The following is a 17669-nucleotide window of genomic DNA, read 5'->3' as shown; positions in this document are numbered from 1 at the left end:
AAATATTGTAATTAAAATATGTTTTTAGCTTTCATCCAATAGTTGATAGAATAGATGTGTATACAGAAACCTCGTGATTCTGCAGTAGTGTATTCTGCGGCTCACAAGGGGCGGTCTGTTCAAGCGGAATTCCCCGCTGGCAAACATGTGACGCACGAGGGCTTCTCGGTGCACTTTGGGTGTTCCAGCAAAAGTCCTGGTGCACAGCCTAGAGCAAACACAGCGTCAGAGCGCTCATATCCTCTCCTGAGAACCAGAAAATATTCTCAATCCCAATCTCTGCTATACACTACCGACACGATAGCCAGTCCCACAAAGCAACGTATACCCGCAGTCGTACCACGCCGGTCTGAGTCGGTGAGGTACAACAATTTCTCACAGTAAACTTTGAACTTTACTACAGTGCCAGCTGTTGCTAACACTGGGTATCACCTGCGAACCACTGTGACACAAAATGCAGAATGTTTTACAAAAATGTGTGCACCTCGGACAATTCTGCGGCACATGATACGCCAATAGTCGCCACATTCATTTTTACCCGAGAGCAGAGCAAAAAACAAAAAAACACATGAGACGATTGAGACCTTTGTATTTTGGAGCACTTTTCTGCAGAAATTTGTTCCGAAGTGGTTAAAATCACAGCGGGGCGCACCACAGAGAGGAGTCACCCGGGCCTAGGAGACAATGCGAGCGTTGTGAAGACACGCCGCTTTCCTGGAATTGTAAGCAGTCACCAGACGCGTACCCGTCGCGTTAGGTTCAGCAGCGGGTTCAGCCACACGGTGGTGCCGCGTGGAGAAAGGGCGATCATAAAAAATTTCATTATTGTCATTTCACAATTTTATTTTGAAATTCAACAATTTACAAAGTTCGTCGTTAAGTCGCCTATTCTTTGCGGTGGTAGTGGTGGTGGTTCGGTGGTTGTTGTGGTGGTTGTGAGGGGAGCAAGATGCCACCGTGGGAACAGTGGCGCGCTGGCCGGCGAGGAGCAGGAGGGCGAGGATGTAGGGGGAGAGGGGGGGCAGGTCAGAGAGGACATTTGAAGAGCGAACAAGCGATATAAGAGAAGTGAACGAAAAGAAGCGCGTGGGGCAGGGCAGACGCACGAAGGAAGCTGGGGAAAGGGGAGAGGAAAAGGCGGGAAAGACGATGAATGGGGGCAAGGGAAGGACATGAGCGAGTGTGTGAGTGTGGGCCGCCGTGTGTGTACGTTGTACAGTACAGGATGGTCCGAGGAATCCTACAGTGCGAGGCGATGAGCCGTGGGAACATGCAGACGTCACTGATATCTGCTCGCGAGCAGCGGGTTCCTGGACGGGACGCCAACGTCTGCATATTGATGCGTGCAGTGGCACGGCACGAGGCTGCTGTTGCACAAGACACTTGTAATTTCAGCAACTTGCGAATAAGCACTTTCCCGATCCCCTCCAAAGATATCGACTCTCCACGGCGTAGCCGCGTGTTGCCGCTGCATGCAACGACGACGACGACCCACACAACGAAGAATGCAATTCCCTCAGTGTATGCATTTCATGCAAAAAATGGATAAAAAGAGACGTTGAAAAAGTGTCCCGCGGAGCTACCCACACGCCCCCACAGCTCATAGTACGCCACTAAGGTGCCGCTCGCTCAGCGTGGTTGAGCCATCAACAGAAGTACACAGGCATCACGTTGGCGATAACCGGCGATAACAAAAGCGACTTAACTGCCAAAGCATGGGAGCCGTACGTGAGTGCCATTTAGTTCCCTTAAGAAAAAAGGATTTTATACTATGTTGCAATAACTCCCTCCCCCCTCCTTACTAAGACCATCGAAGACGAGGGACATAGCACACTCCTACTCTACTCTATTTGTCTAATTATCCGCCTCATTGTATCTACGCACTTCAGTGTGTACATCATAAATATTTCTGGGTGTGCAGCTAACAACTATAAATTAAACATTTATTACAACGTGTTCAGCACAGTAGCTGTGGACACTTATCAGAAACGAAAGGGTCAAAAGTTGTGCACTTCTCAATACCGTTTGACTGTCAAAATTTTACAACCACGATCATAACAGCTGATTAGTTATTCAGCCCTAGCTATGTATGCCAAACGACGTCTCGCGCCTAGCGCACATATAGCTGGCCTGCGGCACTGACACTAAACAAGAGTAAATTTATTTGAGGCCTCCTTGTGTATACAGGTCAATTTTAAGCCTATTTTTGTCGAAAACCCCCATCTAGGGCCTAAACGACAAGACGTACAGCATAGCAAAGAGGAAAACATTTGTCTATAAGTTCTCCCGTAGAAGGCAAAACGAAAAAAAATATTGAAAAAAATAAATACTTGCGACCTGTTGATTTTGCCCATTTTTCGTTGTCAGTTGTTGAGCTAGATTTTTCATGTTCGAGCTCGATCTGTCCCTTAACAGTACGTACAAATCAACCCTGAAAATCTCAGATCCTCAGATCGCTATCTCAGTTTTTCTCGACTTATTATCGAGGGGACAGTTGCGTAATGCACTGATAAATTATTTTAGTTCTGGGCACTGGACTTTTGGTCCCTATACCGAAAGTTTTGACGCGCTAAACAATTTGCTCTTAGAACGAAAGTTTTGTTGCCCGGCCTCACATGTTCATTGCCTCTCACCAAAGTTTCTGATCGCGGAAACCAAATGTTTAGTCCTGGAATCAAAATACAATGAGACAACTGTCTTGTCCGAGGAAGAATTTTTTTTCTCAGAGAGCACATTATCAAGCGCAAAATGGAACCAGATATACTTTTTTAAAATTTTGGCGCTTTGGGGCATCTCGACATCGCGATACTCGTACTCGCGCCCTGAGCGAGGATCGATACACCCCTCGGGCCCCACCCCGCGACCAGCGCCGCGCGTCGCCACGCGTCGTCACGCTGGCGTGCGCCGCCACGTGAACACCACGGCATGGCCCGTCCCCGTGTACCAGGAGCACAGGCCGCGCCAGAGGCGGGCCGGCGCGACAGAGAGAGAGGGAGAGAGGCGGGAGAAAGGGCAAGTGAGAGGGGGAAGGACCCGCGGCGCGCAGGCGCGAGGCGGCGCGAGTAGGCCCGCGGGACGCGACGCCTCCGCCACCGCCCGCCAGCTCGCTTCCCGCGCGCGGGAAAGTGCAACAGAGTTTCCCGCCCTTTTCGCGCGCCTCGATCGATGCGGCGCGGCCGGCCGGTGGCGCCCCCCAGCGGCGGCGAGCGGGACCAGACTTACGCCCGTCCGGCGGCCGCGCCCCGCCCAGACGCGACGGGCGGCGGGCGGCGGGCGTACACCTGCGCACTGCCCCGGGCCCCGCTCGCCCTGCCCTCCCGCTCGCCCGTCTTTCCTCCGGCCGGAGCCGATAAGGATACTTTGTCGTGCTCCGCAGAGCGTCCTGTAAAGGCGTTGAAATAGCGCAGCGGCACGTTCGGCGCGATAGACCGACCCGCTCTGTCACGCCGAGGGCCCACGATCACACGCCCGTGGAAGGCGCCAAAATTTGCTTTTCTCGAGGAGTTGTTTTAACACCTTGAGTACCACGTGCCCACGTGTCGTCACAATAACACGTGTTTGCCACCCCCTGCGACTGAACGTGTTAATCGGTTTTCAAGGTACAAATGAGTCAAGGGGTGTTTAGTTGCAGTCGTTATTAACCGTAGGTCGTACCGTAGTCACCCGTGCGGGCGAGCTTCAAAGAGCTTGTATAGTAAGTATAGAGGGAGCAGGTCCCCCGCCAGCGCCATCCGGAGAAACCTCAGCCACAACTGCAACACTGCCGCCGCGCCCCTACCGCCACCCCCCACTCCTCCCGAGAGGGCCCCCCTCCAGCTGGCAGGCAGGGCCCCCGCCCGCCCTCGCCCCCCGCGTGCGGCCCGGGTCGCGTACTGCGCATGCGTGAGTTGCGCTAAACTGCACAACGGTGGTGTGGTATCGGGACAGCTGTTGGCGGAGGCGGCCGCCAGCGGCCGGGATAGGGCCTGCTCCCTCTATACTTACTATACAAGCTCTTTGGCGAGCTTGCCTACCGAATTTGACCACGGCGCCTTGTGGCCCCGTGGGAGAATGCAATCGGAACAGAAAACATCAGGTGTAGATGGCCTCCCCCCCTCCCGTGTGCAATGATTGCCTTCCGCCAGCGACACACACATTGCTCCTTTATGGTGCCATCCCAACAGTACTGTGGCCCTCTTTATGAAGTCATGCGAAACATCTTCAAAACCGACACGCGAACAGTTTCGTCTGCCACAAGAAACACTTGTTCTAATCAATGAAGTCTGCAGATGAGCCAACGATTGCAGGGCCTTGAGACCTAAACACGTGCACACGTGACGTCAAGTGCGTCAAGTGGTAGATAACTTCGGATATATTCTCCGTTCAGAAGGGAATTAATATTTGATGTTTAGCGAATATTAACGAGTGTTTGCTGGTACTGTCAAGATTCGGAAGTATTTAACAATATTCACTGCTATTCAGCCAGGCGGAGCCGGGCCATTTTCAGGAGTATTAAAGGGGGGTATTTGGAGAAGGGGTAGAGAGCGGCAAGGCGGCGATAAACGTCAAACAGCGGCATTTTAACGGCGTTGACGTTGATTGACGCGTTTCATTGGCGATCGTCTATGACGTGTGATAGGGTAAGAGTCGATTACAAATAAGGACCTCTCGACAAGAGCGCGCGCGCAGAACTGCCAGCGCTGCTGCTGGACATGTGTGAAGGACCTACAAGACTTTGCGAGTCATTCCAGCACGGACCAAATAATTTGGTGTTCTAGTGCTGGCCCACCACACATACAGGAGGCAACGCGTGAACACAGTTATGACATGTCATAATTCATTTTGATCCTAAACCAAAATTTACATACGCTTTATTTAGCACCAAATTGGAACATTTTCGTCTTGTTTTGGGAGCATCTGACCCTCTCCCTCCCCCTGGTGTGTCGGGGGATCAAACGACTGAATATGACTAATTTGTGCTCAGAACGACCTACTGAGACCGTTTTATTTGAACCCAAATCGTGGGGAATGTCTCTCTCATAGTTAGCATTTTCCTAGAAACCAAAAACATACATCCACCAGCTATGGTCATGATAACGAGGAACTACTGATTTGGATTCGACCAGGAATCGATGAAAATATAACAGCATATTTACATACGATAAATTTGATAGACCAGTAAAAATATTCGCACATCCGGGAACCATAACTTTTTCCGTTATTGCCACCATTGTTGGCCGATATAAAAACAATCGCACTATGTGCGACAGGTAATTTAGTGTTACTATGAAGCTGGGTGTGGTGCCCCCCCCCCCCCTTACTCTACGCTCCAGACAGCGGGAAAGATCGGCGTGGACTGTTGTCGCTACTTGAGCTGTACGGAAAAACTGAGGCCTGATCGACGTGACTGTCTGTTTTTTGCGAAGCCCTATAGGCTATTTTTTGAAAAGAGTGTTCCCCTTTGGACCGGCGTTGGGGCGCCTCGTCTATGGTGAGACAGGCATGCGTGTGTAGTGTGTATCTCAAACTAGACTCTTTCGCGATGACGTCACACGAGCACACACACACACACGCGTCAAGCCTTAACACAACTCGCGTCCGCTACTACTATACATGTGCCGCTCGCCTCGCCTAGCCCATTCATTCTCATCCCGGCCTGGCTGCTGGCTGGCTGCTGGCTGGCTGCTGGCTGCTGGCTGGCTGCTGGCAGACCGGCCTGGCCAGGGCAGGGCGCCGTTGGCTGGTCAGGGGATCAGACTGGGTGGGCGGGCCGGCGGGCCGAGCAGGGGCCGGACACCACACAGAATCGCGCGAATAATCTTACTGCCAAGGACGAGGCGCTCCTCGCCGTTGTCTATTCTCTCACTCTCTCCACGTCATCCTTCCCTATGTGATGCGAGTTCCCCTTTTCTTCTTTTTGTTTCGCATTCACTGTACGAACGCCAATGCAAGACCCGCCCGTCCCTTAGAGAGGGCGCCAGCCGAGAGGGAAGTCCCAACAGCTTACAAGGGGACTCATGCAAATGTTCGTCCCCGATTTTGCTCCGCATTGAGTGTTTTGAAGGCTGGCCGCATACCTACCGATTGGTGAAAAAAATCACGCAAATTGATATCATAAGGAAGAAATCCATTTTGTCAAAAAATTACTAAAACTGGCCTTAAAAAAAAAATCAAAAAAATCAACAATCCAAATATGATCCCCAGTTTGTATTTTGCCCTAAAATTGGCACAGCCCGGCGACCGGCACAGCCTCAGAAGGGCACCGGAATTTCAATCAGAACATCATCACAGATAAGTCCCACCGGGTGCGAAAAGAGTCCCACACAAGCACCCGCCCCGCGTGGCCACGCCAGACCCCGGCGGCGGCAGCGGCACACGCTGTCACTAAACAGACTAAAATAATTGGACGACGAGCACAGGCCGAGCGATTTTGCCACGTCAGTTGGCAACCCGTTGAACCCTCTCAGCAGCGGCGGCTGAGCGGCGGCGGCAGTGATAGGGGTCGCGGGACTCACTCCCACGTGGCGGGGGCGCAGCAGCAGCGCCTTCATAAAGATAAAAACAAAAACCCGACAGGAACCCTGAAGTCTCCGCCGACGTGAATGAGAAGACTGTTGCTACAATGGCGCCAAAGCCGCGGCAAAGCGCGGTGGAAACCTCAGTTTCAGACAGTTATTCACATATATGAAACGGGAAACGTGCCGCCGCCACCGGCCGCCACTCACCTCGTAAATACCATGAGACGACTTGGCCTTACCTGCACTTTACCTGCACAATCTTTAGTTCCTGAAATCAACTACGATTTAGTACCGTTTAGTACTCTCATTTTAAACTAAACATCAAAATTTCGTCCAACACAAGTAAAATTATTTTGTTCACAATTTTGGTTCCCTGAACTAAAGGGGTGTCTCTGCGTGCTTCCCATCCTCCCAACCACTTCAAGTGGCCAAATTGCACGAGATAAGAAGGTGGTGATGCGTGGCGCTCATCAGCATCGACTGGGCCAGGGGCCGGCGGCGGCGGCGGGGGGCCGGCAGGGGCCAGCGGGGACCCCCTCGGGCGCGCCAGGCTGCGCGCCTCGGGCCGCTGCCCAGCCGTTGCTAGGGCGGCCGGCAGGGAGGGAAGCACCACGCGCCGCATACATTGTGCGACGGACAGCACGGGCGACGCGGGCGGAGCGGGCGCCTTGGCATGGCAACCGACCCCGGCGCGGCCCGCAGACCGGATTAAAGATGAAACAAAAAGAAATGGGTTCACCGTTTTAGACCAGGTGGGGAAGCGGAGGAGGAGGAGGCCCTAGACGCGGCGGGGCGGCAGGAGGACGGGGCAGGGGGGCGGGGCGGGGCGGAGGCGCCGAGGACACGGCCTAAACGGCGCAGCAGCGCAAGCGGGTGTAGTGCCTGTCACGTCTAGAGATTTGTCAGGCGCGCGCACACACACACACGCACGAGCGAGAGCCCCGCGCATGTGAGTGTGTGCGTGCGTGCACGTGCGCTTCGGAGCGTGCAACGAAGGGTCATCAATCAAGGTGAAGGGATGATGAAGGGGGAGAGGGGTCCCATGGATGGCAAATATTGAAAAGGGGTGTGAGGGGCGCTGTACTGTGCTGTACAGCATGAGGGCCTCGATGGAGGCGGATAGCGGCCGCCTGTCCGCCCATCAATAATCAATATGGAGCCTAAGGCCGACCTAAACTTGACCCGGACGCCGCCGAGCGGGCTTTCCAGCGACTGTTCCAGCACGCTGGCCAGAGTCTGGTTTGAGCCCGCCGCAGGTTCAAACTCCATACATGGCTGAGTGAAGTGCATCCTTCCGGATCTCTGCGTCTCACCTCCTCCTGACCTTTCCCGCGTCCCAAGCGCTTGGTGCAGCTGCTTCTTCGCAGTGAAATTTTTGTACGCGAAACAGCGACATGGAGGCGGCGCATGAGGTATGAGGGAGCTGCACGGCCACGCGTTGACCCCTTGGCCCTGCCAGTCCCTGATAGGCTGCCCTTAGCCTTTGGAGGGTACGTGAAGGAACTTACACTGTCACGCACTATTTAGCAAAATAATATATTCAAGGTACACAGCCACACTAAGTTCCTGATCAGGAACACATTTGTATACAAACAGCAGGTCTGTTTGTAATACGAAGAAATATTCGATCGCAATATGGATCCATTGTACATTTCGATTCGGACTCTTCGTAATAAGTATTTGGTGGGAACAAGGAGAAAGGCGGGTCGGGGCGGGGTAAGGGAGGGGGAGAGAGAGAGAGAGAGAGAGAGAGAGGGAGGGAGATGGAGAGAGGGAGAGAGAGGGAGGGAGGGAGAGAGAGAGAGAGAGAGAGAGAGAGAGAGAGAGAGAGAGATTGGCCCGATCAGCGCGGCGCAGTACACAAGCGAAGCGGGCTGCAGCGTAGGCCAGCTGCCTCGGAGCGGTGACAGGCGGGCCGGCCTACCTCCTAGGCTGACTCGCTGCAATGCCGTGGACCCGACCTCCCTGGGGGAAAGAGGGGCTACAGTCGCGTTGGTAGTGGGACGGGCGAAGAGAAGGCGAGAGAAGGGGGAAGGGGAGAGGGAGGGAGAGCGCGGTAGGGCGGGCGTGGGCGGACGTGATGACGCCCGTTAATTTAATGGGCGTGGAGAGGGAGGAGGAGGTTAGTGTCTCTCGCTCCCGCAACAGAAGCCCGCGCGCGCGGCCACCGAGACGGAGAGGGAGAGAGAGGGAACTACAACGGGAGGTACAGAGGGAGAGGGAGGGAAAGAGAGGGGGAGGAGGGGAGGGAGGGAGGGAGGGCGGAACGGGATGTTCAATCAGTGAGAGCTTCTCATTACCATCCCCAATGTGGCAAATCCTGTACTACTGTGGGTGGAAAATAACGCGCAAGAAATAAAACCGAACGCACGAGTGCATCCGGTAGGACTGCAAGTGGGCAGCGAATGGGAGGTTTAAGGGCCCAATGGAGCTGGGGTTTGCTCGCAGTCTCGTGTGTGTGGGGGACAGAGAGGGGGAGGGAGAAAGAGGGGCACCAAGAGCCGGTGAAATGTCTTGAGGTCCGTTAACCGATAGAGTAAAGGGGGAATCCTCAGGGGAATCCACAGGTTTCATTGCTGAATTATACAGAATATGGGCAGCGGATGCGACTTAATGAGAGAAACGATCCGGAAACACCAAACCATTCCCCAAAGCCCGGCCGGCAGCACCCTTTATGAAAATCACACGAAGGGGCAGTCGTGGGGATGTGCCGAGCAGTAGGTGCACTGCGCGAGAAAGAGCAAAATACATTTTCCGGGAAGGAACACCAGGAACACGCATTGAACGGCGTCAAAAGAGGTGGGTGTGGCAGACGGATAAGGTGGCTGCGAGAGTTATGGTGCACTATTGGGCCAGCAGAGGCGTCGTTAAAATCATCCCAGAGCAATCCAAACACACTCTGAATCTAACAAGGCTCCTGTTAATTATAACCACACATTACCGACTCGAAACGACCGGAGGGCCCTAGGCTGCTGCAAGCGCTACTGCATTTATGGCCACGGCACTTCCTCACTCCCCCCTCCCCTCTCCCAACCCCCGGTGTCTCTCTCTTTCTCACTCCCCTTGCTACTGTCCCACTCTCATTAAGGAGTGGAGATGCAGCAGGAGAAGGAGACCGAAAGCATCCAGAGCTTGCACCGCCGGCTATGGCCAATCTCACGGTTACGGAGAGACACATTTTGACCGCGCCGTAGTTACTATATCGCCAAAGACTAGCCAAACCATATCTCTGGAGGCCGTGACGTTGACCAATTAAAACACGTCTACTCACCTCTCCTCGCCGCGCAGCACGTTGACTTCTTTGTGAAAAGTCTCCACCTCTTCAATGAGTCCTCGCTCCATCATCTCGTCGACTCTCTTGGAGACTCTCTGCCGAAGAACTTCCTGTAAAATAGAATCTCGTGAAAACCATCGTTCGGAGTGGTGGGACCTTCCTCGGGCCGGAGAGAGGAGGCCCAGCCCAGCCGGTGAGTGTAACCCGGTGTAACCCCCCGGCAGCGGCCCGGCCGTCCCCGCCTCAGTCCTTTTTCAATTTGCACCTCGGCCGTCGCAATTAGTAGCCTGATAACAACATGACGGTGCGCGGCTCATGCATCAGAAAAAGAGAAAGACAAAGAGAACACAATAATTAAAGAAAGCCTTCCGAAATGTTTGGACCCCATGCGCGCACGTGCGCGCACCCCTGCGGTACACCCGAAAGAAAGTTACCGACACTGCCTGCGCCGCATTTGATAATGGCATGAATTAATAATAGCGACAATAATGGTGCTAGACATAAGCTGTCTGGGCGGAGACGAGCCACTTTATAAAATGCTCCTTGCCGTATTATATCGATGGGAGAGAAGCTGCCCGTCACGGTGCCGTGTCGAGTCATGCGGTGAGATATGTGTGCCGCCTGGTAATGCACTTGGGGTCCGTGCCCTCGCCGTTGCCACCCGGAGGTTTATAGTTCCAAACCCAGCCAGCATAGATCGCTTAGCAATCAAGTCCACAACGAGGTCCACCCTCACCTCAAGAGCAATCGCAAAAGAATAAGAGACAATGAGAAAACAAATATCGTCATTTCTGATAGTTGATAGGGACGATAGCGATATAGCGTTCACTCAGGCGCGCAACCTTGAAAAATACGCCTCCATCTCATTCTCCAGTGCGTGTAAATGACACTTTCTCTATTACAGCCGTCTCAAGCCACAGCGCGACACAACGCAGTTTGCCCCCTCATTTTTTTCTACTTGAGTTCAGAACGGTCGACCACTTTACTCCCTCTCCCTTTCTCTCGGTCTCTTGGGGATATCACTATTTTCCTCGCTTAATTTTCCGCGTGGGAATGGGCCTCTTGACGTTTTACTTTCGTCTCGCGCACGCGGGAAAAACGTTTTTTATTTTGTTTTTTTATTTTTAAGAAGTGGAGGGCGAGTAGTTGTGTCCCGGGGACGCGTGTCGGCCTTGGCGTAGATTTACGCACAGCACGCGCCACCGGCGCCGCCACCGGCGGGCCCAACGCGAGACACGTGCCGCCCGTTGTTGTAAGTTAATTCAACTTACTAGAACGCAGCTATTTTAATGCCATTACGACGGGCCGGGTGAGGGAGGGCCGGCAGGGCAGGTGCCTCTAGCCCAGCAGGCAGGGTTGTATCGGTCGGTCCGGGAGCGTCCGATGCTCGAGCCGGCTAAAGCGCTCTCGCTCACTTGCACGAGTTGCTTTTCCGAGCTCCCGGGACGGGTCACGGGTGGACCCGAGTGGACCGACCAATATGCAGATGTGTCTGCCACCCACTTTTAAAATGTTGTCGTGGATTTACGACACTTTTGTTGTCCGTTTTTTCTAGCATAGTATGGCTTGCAGGAACAGTCAATGTCGTTCCCTTGACGAGGAAAGACTGTACAACAACCAAATTGCAGTTTACGTGATCAGATTCTCGCCATGAAAAGGTAAATTTGCTGTTATGAAGTACTAAGAGATTCTTGAAAAGGACTTGTGGGCTGTGGGTGGGAGCATTAGTAAAATTATCGCTTTGAAAATGCACTCTGTATTAAACTTAAACTGATATAATTGCAGCTTCAAAAGTATAAACCTGTTATCGAACGAAAACGAAAATGCAATAATGATGCTTAAAAAGTGCAATAATATTTTTATCGCTGCAAAATGCGTGGACATTATCGCATTTTGGAGAGTAAATTCAGTGCGATAATAATTTTTTCACTAGCACATGTGGAATAGAGGAATAAAATGTGGGAATCGTATTTGGGCCGTTATTGCATTGAATGCGAGGGGGGTTTACCTTGCGTAATACCCTGGCCACCTAACCTTGGTCACACGGAATTACGCATAATTTATTACCAAAAATTTTAGAATCAATCTACAAATAGTATAATTCTTTGCATGTGATACCGACGTAGAACCGTGCATTAATACGGAGTACTCTGTACACGTGTTCTTGGAATGAAACTCCTCTTGATTGAATGTGAAGTCATCATTGCATTCAAATTTAGAGTAAGTAAGACGAGTAACACTGAGTAGTACGAAGATCAGGTATAGTATCACGCGAGTTTTTACCCCCTCTAGTACATGTAATGGCGGGTAACCGTCTACAATTCATTTATTAAGTCGCTACATTCAGAAAAATGGGTTCTCAGTTCAAGAACAAAAAAATACGCTCAGTCGAATAAAGGGGATTTTGCACTTGATTTAGCTTGATTCGAAAACAATTTCATTTGTAGTGAGACAGATGCGCTAAATTCGAGTACCGAAAGCACTTGGATACACCTTTAACACAACCAATAGTAGTGAATATATTTTAAAACTGAAAATTTCAATTATTTTAGGGAATAGTTACAATATTTCAATATGTTTCTTTTGAATTGTACGAAGGTGGAGCACAACAAAGTAAATACGAGTCTGGAGTATAGAATTCTCTGCTAAAAATAAAAAAAGGGACCAGGTAGGCCGACCCTGCGCATCCGATGCCAAGGACGCCTATCGCGACAGGCTGCCACAGTCAGTCCTATTTTAAAGATTTACAAAACACAAAGCCACGCGTCGCCATTCGCCAACCGGAATTATTTGAAACATCGTGGGAGTGGGGTGGGGTTGGGGTAGGGAGGAAAGGGATCAAGAATGTCCGCCGCCGGTCGGCCGCGGGGCCGCGGCACGCGCAGCAGGAGGCGAAGGGGTGCGGGAAGGACAAGAGGGAAGGACAGAGCAAGGCCACCGGGCGGACCTCACGCCACCCACCTCGGACTTTACACATAATGTAAATTGGCGGACGAGCAAAGAAGCCGCTGGTGTCTCTGCCGCTGGGCCGCTCTGCCTACGGGCGAGAGGCCATTCGGGGACTTAAAATGTCATTTCATTAATAGAAGCCAGCTGCCCAGGTCAAGGGAACACGAACGGATGGCGAGCCCCATTCGCCCTTGCGGCCTTGCGGTCGCAGGACAGGGCAAGTCGCGTACAGCCGTCAGGGCCGACATGTGCACGGGTTACATCGGGTGGGGGACAAATATTTCTCCTTTGTCACTAAGTTTGTCGAAATGAGATTGCGATTTGAGTGCTCCGTCCTGCTGCGATTATGTGGAAAGTTTCAAACAATATAAAGCGCAAGAAGCAATCCATACAGCCTAGAACTCGGCAGCAACAAAGTGTTGTATTGGACCATCAGACCGACAACAGTAGTGGCAGCAAGTACGCCAGGCTGATTTCGAAACCAGGCTAAAAGACACTCCTTTTTACAGCCTCGCTTTTACGGTATTTCGGCTCGGCCAGCAGGTTTCAAGCCCGGCGCGAAGGTTGAGCGAAGGCCAGCTACTGTCGTAGTGTCACATCGACAAGACGGCGGACGAGCCGAAGCCGATAGTAGCCGAGCGGAGCCGACAGCGGAGAAGAGCCGTCTGGATACGGAAGTGCAAGCGGACGAACATGTGCGCGCCGCCGTTTCTAAGAAGCCCAATCAGGCACTCTCTGAGTGAAAACAGAGTTCATAAAATGGTCCAGTTTAAGTACTGGCGCGCGTCTAGCCGGCATAAAAGCGGCAGACAAGGGCGGAGCCGGGACGAGCGCACCGCGCACCGGCCGACGGCATTCCCCTGCCAGCGGGGTCCCACACCGGAGACGGTACAGCAGCGAGCAGCCAGCTCTATCCAAAAGATGCGGAAAAGTAGTACTCGCCAGAAAGAGAGAGAAAGAGGAACTGGTTCACAGTCGGCGGTAAATTACGTTTTAGAGCTCTCCGTCACAGCGGCGCGTGTGTCTCAATTCGACCGAATCTGAATAGATACACGTTTGTCGCCGTATCGCGAAGGACACGCGTTTTTTTTTGCCATGGCCACCGCCTTCCTCCTGGTCGCACGCGGCCGCGCGCACATTCCGAAGGCGTTGACATTCGTCGTCAGATATGCAGGGATGTTCGATCGCGCGAGCTTTAATCAGGCGCTGCTAGCTTTTTATTGCTGCCAGTTTTTTTCTGCGCCTTCCCTCTCCTCCCCCTTCCTCACTCTCGTTCCTTTTCGTCAGATCAGCCCGCGGCTCAGCTGGGCCGCGATACGCGTGTTTTATCACCAGGGGCCCAGCGCGGCCGCGGTTTGGGAAGTAGCAAAAGTGTGAGTCAGAGCGACAGGGACGTGTGTGTGCGCGGGACAAGGACAGTGCGACGAGCGGTCTCGCGCAGCTCCCATTGGCCGGCGACATTTGGCGCCAAAACGACGGCAAACGGGCCTCACGCGGTTGTCGCCAAGGGACCTGGTCGCGGCCTGGCGACACTCACACGCGGAGCCCACCGGTTGACGCTGGCGGATCGGGCAGTCCCCTGATGGGCCCCCGGTGGCCCCCTGGTGAGCTGGGGGGGGGGAGGGGGGGGGCTGGGAGGACGCAGGTGGCTCCTGGTGGGCCCCCAGAAGGCCCATGGTGGGTTCCTGGTGGACCGCAGTGCTGTGGGTTTGTGGGTCCCCCTGGTGAGTCCCTGGTGGTGTGGGTCCTGTCCTTCCTCGGTCCCCAGTGAGTGAGTCCTCCACGCGCGCTATGCCCGAAAACGTACGCCACACCATCGCTTTGGCAGTTGGGTTCACTTTCAGAGCCAGCCAGTGAGAAAATTAGGCGGAAAGGGAAAGTAATTGAATCACCCTCTTGCGCACGGCGACGCTCGCTCAGCCAGCCACTCGCTTCCGCTTCACACTCGCCCTCCCATACACTTACATATGGGTATTTCGCTGTATTTCCACCTCAACAATTCAGCTGCAAGAAGGCGAGCAGAAGCGCGCCTGTCTGCCTCATACCTCGTTCCACTATCAACAGGGACATCAGTTATTTGACGGCCGAGGGGTGCCTTGTACTTCTGCGCGCAAGGGGGTCGGCGGGACGGGTCACCGAATTCTTTGAATTCAACTTACTTAGAGAGACCTTAAAACACATAACTACGCATGATGCGTACATAATGTCAGGGTGTCAGATAGATTTAACTGTCAATAGAAAATAGAAAACCGCTGGGGCAGCCGCACTACCCAACATTACTCTGATAATCCAGTCAACTGCTCAACACGTGCAAAGTGTGCCACTACAAGTTAAACATTTAAAATTATTCAACTTCTAGTTGCATAAGCAGATGCGTAACGTCAAATGAGTAATATAGACCACGCGTGATATCTAAATGTGTCCAACCACAATCGATACAATTGAGACAAATGAATAAACTGCTGTAGGGTTGCACTGCGTGTCAAAGAGCAGCCAAACGAAGGTAGTCCGGATTATTACGCATGATGTACATTACATCATTTGATGGTTCTTTGGTTTATCAGTGTACTGGGAGTCCACCAGTTCCGCCGAACCCTTCTCCCAACTAAGCAGCTAGAGCTAGGGCTCGGAATTGGAAGAAAACCATAGAATAATGCCAGGTGACAGGATATAGTACGTGAACTAATGATTTATTTCAGTTTTGAACTCTCAGCTAGAATGTTAACACTTGAAAAAGTTCACAGCTAAAACCTTCCGAAGCAAAATGCCAAATCCTCTGTCGGTACACGAAGCATTTGGTTCGTAACTACGAAACATTTGCTTCGTACCTACGAAGGATTTGGCATTTTGCTTCATAAGGTAACTGTGTTAATTCAAGGCCGTACTGAACATTTCTGTAAAGGGGCAAATTAAGAAAGTCGGTGCGTCGGTATTAAAAATTAGCCACAATATTCCTAATTATGGAAGAAAAGTTCAACACATGTGCATCATCTCCTTTCATTTTGGTTGTTTTTAATAATTCTAATTTAGGAGACCCCCCTTTTCCTCCTTCCCTTAAAAAAAATGATGTCCACTTGCTAGGAAGCAGTATGGACTCTGGTGTGAGCACAAGTGCGAGTCGACGGGCGTACTCAAACACCGGTTGGTATACACGAAGCTATTTCAGACCTCAATCCACCTGAACGGCAAAGCCTTTCCTCGTCCGACGCCGCGCCACGCCACGCACAGGCGAACACACATCCCTACCCGAGGTCACTCGGTCACACCTTTGACGCACACACGTGTGGCGTTTAGTTATGCATGTCCTGCTGGGGTCGCCGGTGACCACGATTGTATTTTAAATACTCTTATCTCGGGACAAGCCCAACCATGAGACCCGTTGCTGCGCGCGGCGCAAAAAGAATGTACTTCACAATTTCCAGACCCCTAAACAACCTAGAAAAGCAGACACATTCCCTGATAAGAGCAGGGACAGCTGGTCGACCCAAGGACAATGCGTCCGCGACATAGCGACGCAGGACGCGTCGTACACGCCATACGCCAGGGAAATATTCCCCGCATATTCAATGGCATTTGACATTAAGGTGGAATTCACTTTCCTCCGGGTTGTTGACCGGTGACCTTCGCAGAGTGTCTGCTGAGCCGAGCCTTGGGCGGCCAGCATGGGGCCGCGAGCTGGCGCGAGCCGGGGCCGCCAGGCTTGGGGGACCAGCGCCACGATTGGCTACTAGGATGGACACAAGGCGCGTCAAGGCCGCCACGGCACCACTCTGCCAATTTCCCTTCTTTCCCACGGTTCATATTCACTGCCGGACTTCTCAGGGAAGGTACAAGTCCCGTTTAGAATTTCTATTTCACCCTACGAATTTCCCTTAAGTTTCATGTTTTTATTCTACAAGCTTTAATATTTCCGATGAGACACCTCTGCGTAACAATATCCTAGATTAGTTATAAGTTCCTGCTTTTCCAATGTAACAAATTCAATTTTGGAAAATATGACTTTGGTGCGAGTGTCCGAAGTACATTGACCGAACGCCTGCGAGCGTCAAGGTGCCCCATGTGTACGTGTGGGCTGCCCGGCTGCGCGCTGCGCCCGCCCGGCCGGTCACACACGGAGGCGCGGCCCGGCCCCACCCGCCTCCGCGACTGAGCTACTGTACATCCATTCAAGTATGAGAAGGCCAGAGGTCAAAGGGAAGGGCCTCTCGCTCAACGTGTGGGTGGGTTGCGGGCGGAGTGAGTGGGGACGGCCCTTCACCGTCCAGGCTCCAGCAATATCGAGCTCAATTTCTCATCGCCACTCGAGCGAGGAGGGAAGTCCCACCGCCCGCCCAGCCACGCGGCGGGAAGAGCGGGAAACCAAAGGACCAGAGAGGCTCCTTATCACAAGGTCATCCAAATTTAGAGCCGAGCCGAACGCCCGGCTAGCAGCGCCTGCCGAAAACGCCTACGCACGCAGTCAGGCTGACAGGGTGGTGGGCCCACACAGCACGCAGGTCGGGCTTTTGCTCAGGTCCGGCAGTCGCGCGTGTCACTCCGTGTCAAGTGAAGGAGCTGTTAGCCTAAGAAGGCAGGCGTTTCCGCGGGAGCTTTGATGTCAACGACAACGGCGATTCGGCGAGTCTGGCTCTGTTATGGGCCCGACTGTGCAGAGTTAGGAAAGGGAAAGAGAAGGGGAGGGGAAGAGAGGAAATTGGAATTGAGTTTATTAATGATCCTAAAAAAGGGCTATGGAGCCCCACAACATCAAAACCCGGTCTCTAGCAGGATGTTCGAAAAAAAGTTGAAAATTGTAAACACTTAAAACTGTCTTAAGGGGAAGAGATAGAGAGATTGAAATTAGTTTAATGGTCCATATTGAACGGCACCCCTGACGACTGCCGCTTCAAATGTGAACCTGCTTGAGCAGCTAATTAATTAGCATACAACCGATATATCACAACGAAAAA

The 17669-nt window shown here is 52.6% G+C and overlaps 1 protein-coding gene across 1 annotated transcript in view; it reads right to left on the bottom strand.

The window, feature by feature from the left end:
- Positions 1–17669, bottom strand: part of LOC113212378 (tRNA dimethylallyltransferase) — a gene marked incomplete in the record, with an annotated part of 168624 nt that overhangs the window by 25525 nt on the left and 125430 nt on the right. Inside the window, 1 exon segment of the mRNA XM_052272900.1 lies at positions 9769–9881. Coding sequence (XP_052128860.1) covers positions 9769–9881 — 113 coding nt within the window.

This window comes from Frankliniella occidentalis, unplaced genomic scaffold (assembly GCF_000697945.3).
Source record: "Frankliniella occidentalis isolate FOCC.00 unplaced genomic scaffold, Focc_3.1 Scaffold229, whole genome shotgun sequence".
Taxonomy (NCBI): Eukaryota; Metazoa; Arthropoda; class Insecta; order Thysanoptera; family Thripidae; genus Frankliniella; species Frankliniella occidentalis.
Note: the sequence above shows the minus strand (reverse complement) of the source record. Positions and strands in the feature narration are given on the sequence as shown.